The sequence below is a fragment of the Rhinolophus sinicus genome, linkage group LG06 (genome assembly GCF_036562045.2).
Source record: "Rhinolophus sinicus isolate RSC01 linkage group LG06, ASM3656204v1, whole genome shotgun sequence".
Lineage (NCBI taxonomy): Eukaryota > Metazoa > Chordata > Mammalia > Chiroptera > Rhinolophidae > Rhinolophus > Rhinolophus sinicus.
In genome coordinates this window covers 102,604,181-102,618,748 of record NC_133756.1, presented here as the reverse complement: position 1 = coordinate 102,618,748, position 14,568 = coordinate 102,604,181, and the positions used below count along the sequence as shown (strand labels likewise).

Here is a 14,568-nt window from a genome sequence, read left to right as displayed (position 1 = left end):
TGTGCCAATCCCTTCTGGCCCACAAAGTTTCTGTTGAGAAATCAGCTTATAGTCTTATGGGAGCTCCCTTGTAGATAACTACCTGCTTTCCTCTTGCTCCTTTTAAGATACTCTCTTTGTCTTTAATCTTTGACATTTTAATTATGATGTGTCTTAGTGTTGTCCTTTCAATCTTAGTTGTGGAGGCTGCCGTTCAGCTTCAAGTTGTTGTCCTTTCAGTCTTAGTCATGGAGGGCACAGCTCAGCTCCAGGTCCAGTTGCCGTTTTTTCCCTAGTTGCAGGGGACACAGCCCACCATCCCTTGCAGGAGTCCAACTGGCAATCTTGTTGTAGAGAGGACGCGCATCCAACCAACTGAGCCATCTGGGAGCTCAGCGGCAGCTGAGCTCAAGGTGCCGTGTTCACTCTTAGTTGCAGGGGGCGGAGCCCACCATCCCTTGTGGGAGTCAGGAGTTGAACTGGCAACCTTGTGGTTGAGAGCCCACTGGTGCATGTGGGAATCAAACCAGCAGCCTTTGGAGTTAGGAGCATGGAGCTCTAACCGACTGAGCCACCGGGCTGGCCGCTTTGGGTTCATCTTATTGGGGACTCTCTGCGCTTCCTGGGCTTACATATCTATTTCCTTCACCAGGTTAGGGAAGTTTTTTCATAGTGACTTCTTCAAATAGGTTTTCTATTCTTTTTTTTTCTCTCTCTCTTCTCCTTCTGGTATTCCTATGATATGAATATTGGTATGCTTAATGTTGTCCAAGAGGCCTCTTAAACTATCCTCATCTTTTTGTATTCTTTTTTCTTTTTGCTGTTATGATTGAGTGTTTTCTGCTACCTTATCTTCTAAATCACTGATTTGATCCTCTGCTTCATCTAATCTACTCTTGATTCCCTGTATTATATTCTTCATTTCAGTTATTGTGTTCTTTACTGCTGATTGGTTCTGTTTTATGTTTCCTATCTCTTTGTTGAAGTTCTCCCTGAGATCAGTGAGCATCCTTATTAACCAGTGTTTGGAATTCTGCATCTCGTAGATTGCTTGTCTCCATTTTGTTTAGTTCTTCTTCTGGAGCTTTGTTCTGTTCTTTTATTTGGGACATGTTTGTCTCCCCGTTTTGGCTGCCTCCCTTTGTTTGTTTTTATGTATTAGGATGGCTGCTGTGTCTCCCAGTCTTAGTAGAGTGTTCTTATGGAGTAGGTGTGCTGTGGGGCCCAGTGGCACAGACTTCCTAGTCACCTGAGCTGTGCACTCCAGGTCTGTCCCTTGTGTGGGTTGTGTGTGCCCCCCTCTTGTTGTTGAGCCTTGGTTGATGTTTGCACATCAATGAGAGGGACTGACTCTCAGGCTCATTGGTTGTGAGGACTGGCCATGACTACAATGGAGGAGCTTTGGTACAGGGGCTGACCCTACAGTGCAGGATCTGCCTCAGCAGGGCTGTGGTAAACCTCTTAGGTGTGTCATCCTTGGAGGCAGCTGGGTGATGCTCCAGCTCATTTCAAAGCTGGCCACTGGGCGTGCAAGCCCCAGGACCACCTGGGAGGGGACCTGCTGCAGGTCAAGTTCAGCTGCAGCCCATGCCCCACCCAGCGCCACCCAGAAGAGCTACAAAGCTATTGCAGATGGCCACAACTCACACTGTGCTTGGAAGTGCCTTGAGAGGCCAAGCTGCAAACCAAGGCCAGCTGCCACTAGTGCCGGGCTTAGGGCTGCTCAGCCAGTGGTATGGGACATGCTCCAGCCAGATGCTGCTTGTCTGGGTTCTTCAAACCTTTGAGAGACCCTAGGAAAGTCTGCAGCATGACCTAAGGCAGGCAGTTTGTACAAAAAAGCCACTGGAAGCGGCTTAGGTTTGCCTGAAAGTTGGTTGAGGCGGGGTTTCAAATCACAAGGGTGTGGCAAACGAATGGTGTTAGCCAGCTTGATGGATACTCAGATATGGCAGCTGCCTGCTTCTGCACACCAGGAAGTGGGAGGGCTCAACAAAGAAATAATGGCTTCCACCAGCTCCTCCATCCAGGAGAAAGCTGCCCCTCCAGCCCTTGTCCTGCAGCCAGACAACTTATTTCCCCACCCCTTTCGTCCCTGTTGCCTCTCCAGCTGCTGCCCCAGCACTGGAGTTCAGAGCGAGTGATTCTGTCAATGGAGTAAGACTGTGCTTGGTACCTTTAAGAGGAGCACCTGGGACTCCAGCCACCCTCCGTCTCACTTGGCCACACTCTCCATTGGTTTTCACAACCAAATATTATGGGGGCTTCTCTCCCTGGCACTGGGTTGGGGGGCCTGGTGTGGTGCTGGGACCCTTTGCTCTTTCAGGGGCAACCTCCCTAGTCGAGATATCCCTCCCAGTTTTTAATGGTCACACGTGGGTGTGGGACCAGCCTGTTCCATGTCTCTGCCCTTCCTACCATTCTCAAGGTGTCTTCTTCCATATGTCCTTAGTTGTAGGGCTTTGGTTCAGCAAAATTTCAGACAATTCTCAATGATGGTTGCTTTGTAGTTTAGTTGTAATTTTGATGTGGTCATGAGAGAAGGCAAGCACAGCATTTAGCTACTTGCCATCTTGACTGGAACTCCTCTAGCTTCTTCAATTAAATGTTTAGTTCATTTATTTTCAATCATTCTTCCTTTTCCTTTGAATACAGTGCAATATGTTTCTTACTTTTCTTTAATGCTCTTCATCCTAAACTCTATTTTTTAAATAAACACACAGAAATTTGTGAAACTCATCATAACTTGATGAATTATCACATTAGCTATTCTGATGGCTTTATAACCAGCACCTAGGTTCAGAACAGATTATTAACCACTCCAGGGACCCCCTTCTGCCTTCATTTACAATCTCCTTCCCAAAGGTAACCACTACTCTGACTTATAACATAAATTACTTTGCCTCCTTTTAATCTTGATATTAATGGAATTATGGAATAGGTATTATTTTGAGTATGGATAATTTTGTTCAGAATTATGTTTATAAAATTATTCCTATACTTTCATGTAGTTTATGTTCATTTTCATTGCTGTACTGCATTCCATTGTGTGAATACACCACAGTATATTTACCCATTCTAAGGCTGATGGACATTTGGGTTGTTTCCAGTGTTTGACTACTAGAAATAAAGTTGTTACGAACGTTCTGGAATGTGACTTTCAGTTCACAGCTGTACACATTTCTTAGGCATGTGGTAACAGTTGGATCGTAGCACATGCATATGTTCTCTTTTACACATGCATATGCTTAATTTTAATAAATAACTATCTGAGTAGTTTTCCAAAGTGAATGTAATGATTTCCATTCTCTCTACTAAGGTATGAAAATTCAAATTGTTCCACATCCAACCATTTCTTGTATTGTCCATCTTATAAAATTGTAGCCTTTCTATGAGTGTGCAATAATATTCCATGGTGGTATTTTATTTGTAGTTCCCTTATAACTTTTTACAACCATTAATTTTCAATCTTTCTGTATTCTTTCTTTTAGGTTTTATTTAAACACTGCTCTGAAGACACTACATTTAGAATACACACGCAGGACTGGGTGATTCAATAGACCTCAAGAGGACAGAGCCAACTGAGGAACATAACAGAGTTGCAGACTCAGCCAACATCAGTTCTGGGCAAAACTTCTGCCTAGAGTGGAGTCTCTAGGTGAATCAGCAGCCAAACAGATATTATCATCTCATTTGCATAAAAGTCCCCTGGTAGGTCCTGCTGACTCATAGATACTCAAACCCATTTTTGAAAAAGTAGCATTTTCCAACATCCTCAACTATCTGAAAAATACATAAAATCTTGGGAGTCTGTTACTTATTGATGGAAGCTATGAAGTCTAAGGCCAACTGTGCCCAGAACCCAAGTTGTAAGATAATGATATTTCATCCAACCAAAGAAGAGTTTCATGATTTCGATAAATATATTGCTTACATAGAATCCCAAGGTGCACATCGAGCTGGCCTGGCCAAGATAATTCCACCCAAGGAATGGAAAGCCAGACAGACCTATGACGATATCAACGACATCTTGATAGCCACTCCCCTCCAGCAGGTGGCCTCTGGGCGGGCAGGTGTGTTCATTCAATACCACAAAAAGAAGAAAGCCATGACAGTGGGGGAGTATCGCCGCTTGGCAAACAGTGGGAAATACCGCACCCCACCACACTTGGACTTTGAGGATTTGGAGCGCAAATATTGGAAAACCCGCCTGTATGATTCACCGATATATGGCGCGGACATCAGTGGCTCCCTATTTGATGCAAACACTAAACAATGGAACCTTGGACACCTCGGAACCATTCAGGACCTACTGGAGCAGGAGTGTGGCGTTGTCATCGAAGGCGTCAACACACCCTACCTGTACTTTGGCATGTGGAAGACCACCTTCGCCTGGCACACGGAGGACATGGACCTTTACAGCATCAACTACCTGCACTTCGGGGAGCCCAAAACGTGGTACGCGGTGCCCCCGGAACACGGCCAGCGCCTGGAACGCCTGGCCAAGGAGCTTTTCCCGGGCAGTTCGCGGAGCTGTGAGGCCTTCCTGCGGCACAAGGTGGCTCTCATGTCGCCCACGGTCCTCAGGGAGAATGGGATCCCCTTCAGTCGGATCACTCAGGAGGCTGGAGAGTTCATGGTGACGTTTCCCTACGGCTACCACGCGGGCTTCAACCACGGCTTCAACTGTGCGGAGGCCATCAATTTCGCCACCCCGCGATGGATCGACTATGGCAAAGTGGCCTCTCAGTGCAGCTGCGGGGAGGCCAGGGTCAGCTTCTCCATGGACGCCTTCGTGCGCATCCTGCAACCCGAGCGCTACGAGCTGTGGAAACGCGGGCAGGACCGGGCTGTTGTGGACCACGTGGAGCCCACGGCGCCGGGCAGCCGGGAGCTGAGCGCCTGGAGGGAGAGCCGGGCGCCCGGGAGAGCCACGCTGGGCCTGAGGCACCTCCAGCCCCGTCGGGCGGCACGCACCCCTCGGCGGGTGGCTACCAGCAGTGGGCCCCGCCGTCGCCGTGCCCCTGTGCGCCAGGCATCCTTGCGCCCCTCGCAGTCCCGGGGTTCTGCCTCTGCGGCCCATTGTGGGGCTGCTGCCGCCCGCGGCTCCCCGGAGCCCGGGCCATCATCTCTGCCGCCAGCCCCGGGTCAGTCTGCCGCAGATCTCCAGCCAAATGGTAGATGTGGTCCTGGTCGTCGTCTTCGGGAACAGGAGGCTCAAGAGTCCATTGTCCAGGCCCGGGCTAAGAGGTGCCTCTCAGTGGGGTCAGCGAGCACAGCTCGGGACCTTGATGCTGAGCACAGCTGAACCCTGCCCACCCCCCAACCCCTATCTCTACATCGTGCAAAGGCTTCCGGGTGGTGCTGTGCCCCTGTCCCTAAAGCCCAGGGTATGCCTTTGTTTCCTACTGCTCTTGTGTTTGGAGACTCATTGATACTGGTCACATTTACATCTCAGAGCTTTGGGCACATTTGTAGGTCACGGGCCTTGCATGAGAGTCCCCATTGTTGCCTCTGATTGGGTTGAGTCCTTGGTATTTACCAAGTTTGCTGTAGTTTGTTCTTCCTCCCAGACCCTAGAATGTCTTTGGACATTGCTAACTCCTGTGTTGCCAACCGAGGTTTCGTCCACTGGACACTCTTGTGTCTTTGCAAAGTAGGTTCTGCTGAGTTTGCCAGAGCCTGATCTACCCAGACTCCCATCCTCTGGGACAACCCTGAAAGTCGCCCAACTTCTGAAGAATCCTGGCCTTTGGTTCCCCTCCAATCTCCCTCCCTTTTTTCTTCCTTGCCCCCCCCCCCCACCTACTTGCAAAACTTGGCCTTTTTGACCAATTAGGTCAGTAGAGCTCAGAAAATAATTTATGATCTTTCTGAGTTATTGATGTATTTAAAATGTGTTATCAGTATTTGTTCACAAATATATTAAAGGTAATCAAAATGTTAATATCTGACTTTATTTCTAATATTGTCCATTCAACCGATTGTGAGGCATTGCGGTTATTGTTTTCTTCACTTTTCTTAATAATTATATCAAACCATTTTAAGCAAAACTTATTTTTATGGGCTGGTGAATTGTGTGGTGTTGATGAATGAAGTTGGAGGTGGCAGCTGGGTTCTGGCTGGCTGGCTGGCCAGCTGCGGGGATTAGGTTTGTAGCGTTATCTTAAAGATGAGCTCTTGGAAATCATCTGGTACTTGACTGGGTAGTAGATCCCAAGTTGCTGGGAGAGACGAATAAGCATAGGACAAAAGTGCCCTCATCCAAATAGCTTCTCTCCAAGTCTCCACTGCTGTTTCAAGCCTATATGTATATTTCACATGATTAATTCATTGATTCATCCTAATAAACAAGTCCACAAATAAGTGAACAAGATAATCTTAATTGGTTATAGGTGCTGTGAACAAACTAAAGGGGATGAGGCAATAGAGCAGAATGGGCAGGAGTTGGCCTGGGTTCTAATGATCAGGGAAAGCTTCTTAGACCAGGAGACCTTTCTGAGACCCAGCTGACAAGAAGAGAGGTCCAGAGCTGATTTCCACTTGAAGGAACAGCAAGTGTAATGGACCTAATGGGGAACTTGGTGTTTTTGGTTTTCCAGGAATAGAAAGGAAGCTCATTTATGTCTGGGGTATAGGAAGGAAGAAGGAGAGAGGCAGGGTCTAGGGTATGCAGGACCTTGTGATTCATGTTAAGTATTTGAATGTTTTTCAACTTGAAATAAGAAGGCATTGGAAATTTAAAACAGCACTTGACATGATCTTATTTGCATGTTTAAATAATCAGCTTAGTTCTATGGACAATATGGGGAAAGGAGAAGTAGTTAGAAAATCTAAGTAATACAAGTGAGAGTTGGGGTTACTTAGACTTACGTGTTAGTACTGAAAATGCACAGAAGTGGACAAACTCAGAATAAATTTTGGAAATTGAAAATAATAGTTTGGATACAGAAGGAAACATTTCAAAGAAGCAAACCACCTCTCCCCTCCTCCTAGTTGTCTGCACAGAATTTCAGTAAGGCTCAGGAATTTGAAGCACCGTATAAAACTGAAGGCAGGAGTAATGAAAAAGTAGTGATTGTTTGGAGTTCTGATGGAGGAGCAGCAAAAACCCATGTCACACCCCTACCACCATGCAGCTAGGCAACTGTATGTTTCCTAATGTAACAGGAAATGGAAGTGTATTCTGTGGAAAATCAAAGCTGAGAGTCTGAACTCAGGAACTCCAGGCATAGTGGAGAAGGGAGTGAGCTACTTAACTGAAAAGGAGGTATTGAGATGGTGGAACCACAAGATGGAAGCAAACTGGAATCACTTGGAAGGTAGCAGCCCTGGAGAGCAACTGGCGAGAAATAAACTTTTATGTGATAAGTAACTGAGATCTTAAGGGTTTTTTTTTGTCGTTCAATTTAGGTTAACTGTGGATACGGCAGTGCAGAGAAATAAAGAAATTCTGAAAAATTCTCTCTGAAGACAGTAGAATCTGAAATTTTTCTTATTATAGTTCAGAAATATTACAGTCTTTTCCCTGGCAGATAGATGCTCTGGAAATCCTAAGATAAAAACATTTGGGTTTTTGAAGAATAAGAAGAAAATTTTTTTTCCCCAGAAAATATTGCTCTCATTATACTCATATATATTTTCACTCATTTACTTTCATACATTTCTCATTTATTTTTGTCCAATAAGGACACACAATATTAAGAATATAGTTTAGCTGTACCAATAAACTGGTTTCTAAATTAGTCTTCTTGAAAGGACAGGGAGCTGGGGGTGGTGCTGAAGGAGATTCTTCAAACTTATTAAAAATTCTATTTTCATGTCTACACAATTTGAACACTCAATTTGGACCAGTCTTCTCAGTAAAAGATGCCCGTATCCAGCTGTTTCTCCACATCCAATAAGTTTTTGCTATACTTGGTCTTGGAAAAGCGAAGGACATCGATCATGAAAATTATGTAAAGGCAAGGACAGAGCCGCCTTTATCTCTCTGCCATGATCTCTCTTCACTTCTGAGAAATAACAACAGGAGTTTAGTATAAATTCTTCAAGTTTAGAGATGAAAGTCTTCATAGCCAAAAGTCTTATGTCGTGTGCTTTTATCAACTTATCCCCACCACCACCATCTTTTTAAAAAGTCAATATTATACTTACAAGATCTAAAGACATTGTTATATATAGATCCTAGTCAGTCCAACAAAGTCAACTAGATCTGTGTAATTTTTTATTAATTCCCCTGCTGATGGACAATAAGATTATTTCCAAATCTTTGTTAATTTAAACAATGCTTTACTAAATAGTTTTGTACATAGAAATAGAATTATTGGGTTGTATTTATGTTCATTTTTGACTTTTCTAGGAACAACCCGATTGGCCTCCAATTCCTACCTCCATTGGCAGTGTGGGAGAGTTCTGGTTTCTCCAGATCTTGGGCCATTTTTATATTGTCAGACCTTTTCATTCTTCTTCATCTAAATGGGTGGAAAATACTACCTTGTTGCATTTCCCTGATTGCTAGTGATCCTGCACATCTTTTCATATTTATCGGCCATTTGGATTTCTTCTTTTGTGAATTGCCTACCCTAAGGCTTTGTCCACTTTTTTGAGGTTTTTATTTTATTATTATTTTTTAATCTGTGGTAGTTTTGTGATTTTCAGGATATTGATTCAATGTCTATTTTATGTATGATAAAAAAAATTTGCCCTGGCCTGTAATTTCTTTTAATTTTTTTAAATGTTATTGTATTAGGGTTCTCCAGAGAAATAATCAATAGGGTAGATACAGATATATATGAGGAGCTTTATTACAGGAATTAGTTCAAGTGGTTATGGAGGCCAAGAATTCCCAGGATCAGGCAGATCGGCTGCCTGCAAGCTGGAGAACCAGGAATATGGTGGTATGATTCCGTCTGAGTCTGAACACCTGAGAACCTGGGTGCCAATGGTATAAGTCCAAGTCTTGGGCTGAAGCCCAGGAACCACGAGTACCTAGGAGTATGTAAGCTGTCCCAGGGTAGGCAAAGAAGAAGGTGTCAGCTCCAGCCTAAAGTGAATTTGTCCTTCTTCTGCTCTTTTGTTCTATTCAGGCTCTGAATGGTTTGGATGATCCCACCTGTATCGGTGAAAGCATCTTTAGTCAGTCTAGTGATGCAAATGCTAATCTCTTCCCAAGACACCCAGACAGACATACCCAGAAATAATGCTCTACCAGCTGTCTGAGCGTCTCTTAGCCCAGTCAAGTCCATACATAAAAATCACCATCACATTTGTCACTGCATTGGAATCAGGTAAATATATCAGACAGTTCCATCTTGGTGCTTTGGTTCTTTAAGACATTTTTTTCACCCTGAGTTCATAAAGACATTCTTCAATATTTTCTCTCATAGTCTTTTTAAAAAGTTATGTTTTGTATCTTCAGTCTGTAATCGATCTAAATTTAAGTAAGTATCACATATTGAATAGTCCTTTCCTCCCCACCAGTTTGATATGCCACCTCCATTATATACAGAGTCCCACATACAAATATATTGTGCCTGGCCCTTCTGTACATAGATGTATTTATCCACTGGAGCTTAAATATCGCAGTTTGATAAGGGAGAAGCCACCCCTCTTTGTTCTCCTTTTAAGAATCATCTTGGAGATTCTTATTTGCCTGACTCCACCACTGACTAGATGTGTCACCTTGAGTAAATTGCTTAATGTCTCCTTGACTCAGTTTCCTCATCTGAGAAATAAGGCTAATGGGATTTCCCTTATGGCTAATAGAGTCATTATAAGGATTTAAAGAGTTATTCTATGCAGAATACATTGAACAGAGTCTAGCATTTGATAGTCACCATATGTGTTAGTTACTTTTAATAATAAAGAGGGACTTCTGTTCACTAAAAGATATGAAAAAGAGAGTGAAAAGACAAATCAAGGAGTGAAAGTTTGTATTACTCATATCCAGAATATATAAAGAACTACTATAAAGACAGAAAGACTGACAGTGCAACAGAAAAAAGGACAAAATGTTTGATTAGGCACTTCATGAAGGAGCATATCCAACTGGCCGATAAACACACAAAAAATTGCTCACCCTCATTAGTAATCAAGCAAATGCAAATTATAATGAGACACCCCTATGCCTTCACCTGATTGGCCAAAACTAAAAAGGCTGATTATCAACAAAGGTTTGCAAAAGTTAAGAGCAACAAGCACCCTCATATGAAGCTAGTGAACGTGTAATTTGGTAAAAACTGTTGAAAAACTGTCTGGCCAAATAAAGTTTGAATTCACATAACCTATGACCAAGAGATCCACTTTTAGGCATGAATGAGGAGTGCTCCAATATACAAGTGGGAGAATGTTCAGAGCAACGGTGTAAGAAGCCAAAAGTGGAAACAACCCAAAGGCCCAGCAACAAAAGAAATGTTCATGGGATTGAATATTTTACGCCCCCAAGCCGAACAAAGTCCAGCTATATGCACTTTAATGAAGGAAAAATACACACAAAAGAATACATTAAAGTACATGAAATATGAGTCTATTTTTTAAGATCTTAATAACATTTTCAAAAATGGGTATAGTTTTAATTTTGTATTCTTTACGAAAATGAATACGCCTGTAGTTAGGATAGAGTTATTCTAAGAGGCAGATAGGGCTGTACTCCCAGAGGCTCCTGGGTGCCTAGCAATATTGTATTTCTTGACCTGGGTGGGGTGGTTCCACTGTTGTTCACTCTGCAGTTATTAATAGTTATTAATATATGTATAGTTAAGCTGTACATATATGCTTTATGACTCTCTGTAAGCACATTATAGTTTATAATTTTAAAATATTAAAAAAACCTGCTTTCTACTTTAAAAAATTATCATGTAGTGGTTTATAGAATCATTCAGTTTATATTGTGTTGTATTGTTTTATAGACTGTTTTAAAAACCTAGATTATATTTCTATTTTTTTTCATTCTAATATTATTGATGCCTTCTCTTGTTTATTTATTTTTTATTGTGTTACATTTAGTGAGACTATTTTTTCAAAACAGTTTTAGATTTACAAGAAATTGAGCAGATAGTTTGGCGATTTCCCATATAACCATCCCTAACCCACCCACTCACATTTTCCCCTATAATTAACAACTTACATTACTATGGTACGTTTGTTACAATTAATGAACCAATCCCAACATGTTATTGTTCATTAAAGGCCATAATTTATTCAGATTTCCTCAGTTTTTACCCAATGTCCTTTTTCTATTCCAAGATCCCATCCAAAATACCAAATTACATTTAGTTTTTATGTCTCCTTATGATTCTCTCAGCTGTAACAGATTCTCAGGACTGTTGCTTGTTTTCAACAAAATGTATAGAAACTTGGCAATTTGGGGAGTATTGTACAGGTATATTTACAATGCCCCTCTTGGAATTTGTCTGATGTTTTTCTTATGATCAACCTGGATTTATGCGTTTTCTGGAAGAAGATTACAGAGGTAAAGTGTAATTTTTATCACATCATATCAAGGACATATACTATCAATATACTTTAGGACTCTCGATGTTGACCTTGCTGAACTAGTGTTTGTCTCCACTATAAAATTACTACCCCCACCCTACTTACCACTCTGTACTCCTGAAGACAGTCAATATTCTCAGGCCACACTCAGTGGGCAGGGTGTTACACTTCCCTCCCTTAGGGTGGAGTACTATATAATTTATTTAGAATCTTCTGCAGGAGAGATTTAGTTGTCTTCTCGTCCCAATTTTTGATTTACTCAACCATTTGTTTATATCATTATGACCCATAGATACTTATTTTATACTTTGGGCTCTCATTTAATACTACTTTACTTTGTTGCTGAAATTGTTTCCTTTGATTCCTGTGCCCTCATCAATGTGTTTGTTTTTAGCACATCCTTAATTTTAGGCACGACAAGATGCTCCAGGCTCATGTGTATTTCCTGCCCCAGTGCTTGAAACTTTTTTTTCCTTCATCAGTATCACCAGTTTTTTATTTTAATTTTCTTTGAAAGTATCATATTTCTGGTTTTATTAATCGTTTATATTTTTGTCTATGTTTTCCCTTTTGTTCATCATTCTATCATTATATTTTATCTTTTCTTTTGCATAATTCTGTCTTATTTTTTTTGCAAATGACTTAAGTTGAACATAAAAATCAATAGATTTTTAAATGTTATATCAATATTGTAGACATGTGGATATTTTCAAATAATGTGTTTGGGTTCAGTATTTTTATTGTTGACTTTCAATTTTATTTCATGTGGTCAAGATTGTGCTCAATATATTGATTCTATGGAATTTTTATTGATATTTTTGTGGTCTTACATTGGTACATTTTTGTAAATGTTTTATATGTATCGAAAAGCATTTTCCATTTGCTATGTGATTGTTATAGGTCAACGTTGTTAAAGTTGTTCATACGTTCAGAGCATTATTAATTTTCTTCCCTGCTCATCTACCAGTTTCTGAGAGAATGTTTAAAGAAAAACTCCCACCATGATAACAAATATGTCAATTTTATCTTACAATTCTCAGTCTTTGTATTCTGTCTCAGTCTACACGGTTAGATGCATAAAGTTCATCACTGTAATATTTTCTTAGTGAGTTTTTCTTTTTGATAACTATAAGAAGTCCTTCCTTTACCCTATAAATACATTTGATATTAATTACTGCTTGATCGGGTTTTTGTTGTTGTTTAATATTTGCATGGTTTTACTTTCCCACTCCTTTATTTTCAACCTTTTTGCTTGCTTTGTTTTAAGATTGCTTCAAAGAAACAAAAGGGCATCTTCTCTTTTGGTGGATGCCGCTGAGTAAGTATGGCTAAAGTCTCCTCTCCATGGGCGTCCTGTCCAAGTTGGAGTCTTCCCAAGGAGCCAGAACAGCAGCGGAAGTTGTTCATCGGAGGTTTGAGCTTTGAAACAACCGATGAGAGTCTGAGGAGACATTTTGAGCAATGGGGAATGCTCACAGACTGTGTGGTGACGAGAGACCCAAACGCCAAGTGCTCCAGAGGCTTTGGGTTTGTCACCTATGCTACTGTGGAGGAGGTGGATGCAGCCATGAATGCAACGTCACAGAAGGTGGAGGGAGGAGTTGTGGAACCAGAGGGCTGTCTCAAGAGAAGATTCTCAAATACCTGGTGCCCACTTCACTGTGAGAAAGATTTGTGTGGGTGGTATAAAAGAAGACGCTGAAGAACATCACCTAATAAATTGTTTTGAACAGTGTGGGAACATTGAAGTGATTGAAATCATGGTTGACCAAGATGGTGGCAAGAAGAGAGGCTTTGCTTTTGTAACCTGTGATGACCATGACCCTGTAGACTAGATTGTCATGCACAAATACCATACTGTGAATGGCCACACTGTAAGGAAAGCCCTGTCTAAGGAGGAGATGGCTAGTGCTTCCTCCAGCCAAAGAGGTCGAATTGATTCTGGAAACTTCAGTGGTGGTCGAGGAGGTGGTTTTGGTGGGAATGACAGCTTTGGTCATGGAGGAAAAGTCAGTGGTCGAGGTGACTTTGGTGGCTGTCATGCAGGGTGTCATGCGGGTTATCTGGTCCCGCTCCCCACATAAGAATGCAGGATATGGTGAGGCCAAAAAGGAACACCCACAGAGCCATAGATAGGGGAGTCATACCACTATAGTCACTCTGGCAGCTGGGTTGGAGACACAGGGAGCAGGAGCCACACGATGCGCAATCCGCCATCCACTTCTCTGCCTGCCAACCAACCGACCAACCCAGTCATGGCAGTTATATCAGTGGCAAATTGGCTCACTGGTTACAGCTGATGGCCAACCAGTCACAGCTGATGGCCATCTAATAACCGAGCCAGCACCTTTCCACGAGAGGCCGAGAACCTGGAACTGCTCTCCTGGGACTCTGTCCCCACAGTGGCAGTTGTGGTGGTGGAGGACCTGGTGGCAGGGGATGGCTATAATGGATTTGGTAATGATGGATGCAATTTTGGAGGTGGCGGAAGCTACAAAGATTTTGGCAGTTACAACAATCAATTTTCAAAGTTTGGACTCATGAAAGGAGAAAACATTGGAGACAGAAGCTCTGGTCTTTATGGTGGTAGAGGCTAGTACTTTGCCAAACCGTGAAACCAAGGTGGCTATGGTTGTTCCAGAAGCAGCAGTAGCTATGACAGTGGCAGAAGGTTTTAATTATTCCCAGGAAGCAAATTTAGCAGGAGAGGAGAGCCATGAAGTGATAGGGAAGGTTCAGTTTTGTGAACTCAGCCAAGCACCGTGGTGGCAGCGCCTACCTGCTACAAAGAAGACATGTTTTAGACAATATTCATGTATATAGGGAAAGAACTTGAGGACTGTATTTGTGACTAATTGTATAACAGGTTATTTAGTTTCTGTTTTGTGCAAAGTGAAAAGATTTCCAACAAACAGTTTTAATTATTTTTTTTGCACCCATGCTGTTGATAGCTAAATGTAATAGTTTGATCATGATGCTGAATAAATGTGTCTTTAAACACACACACACACACACACACACACACACACACAAAAGAGCATGGACAAAGTGAGATCACTAACGAAGACATTAGTCACAGTGATTATAGTATGTGGT

General features: G+C 42.1%; 1 protein-coding gene and 1 pseudogene across 1 annotated transcript in view; both read left to right on the top strand.

Annotated features, from left to right (window-relative positions):
• LOC109450317 (lysine-specific demethylase 4D) overlaps positions 1 to 5,926 on the top strand; it is a 28,818-nt gene extending 22,892 nt beyond the window's left edge. Inside the window, exon 3 of the mRNA XM_019737502.2 lies at positions 3,471 to 5,926. Within this exon, the coding sequence (XP_019593061.2) occupies positions 3,803 to 5,287 (1,485 nt within the window). The 5' untranslated portion in view covers positions 3,471 to 3,802 and the 3' untranslated portion in view covers positions 5,288 to 5,926. The remainder of the gene's footprint in view (positions 1 to 3,470) is intronic.
• A 6,870-nt stretch (positions 5,927 to 12,796) lies between these two features.
• Positions 12,797 to 14,150, top strand: LOC109450310 (heterogeneous nuclear ribonucleoprotein A1; annotated as a pseudogene).
• Positions 14,151 to 14,568: the final 418 nt, after the last annotated feature.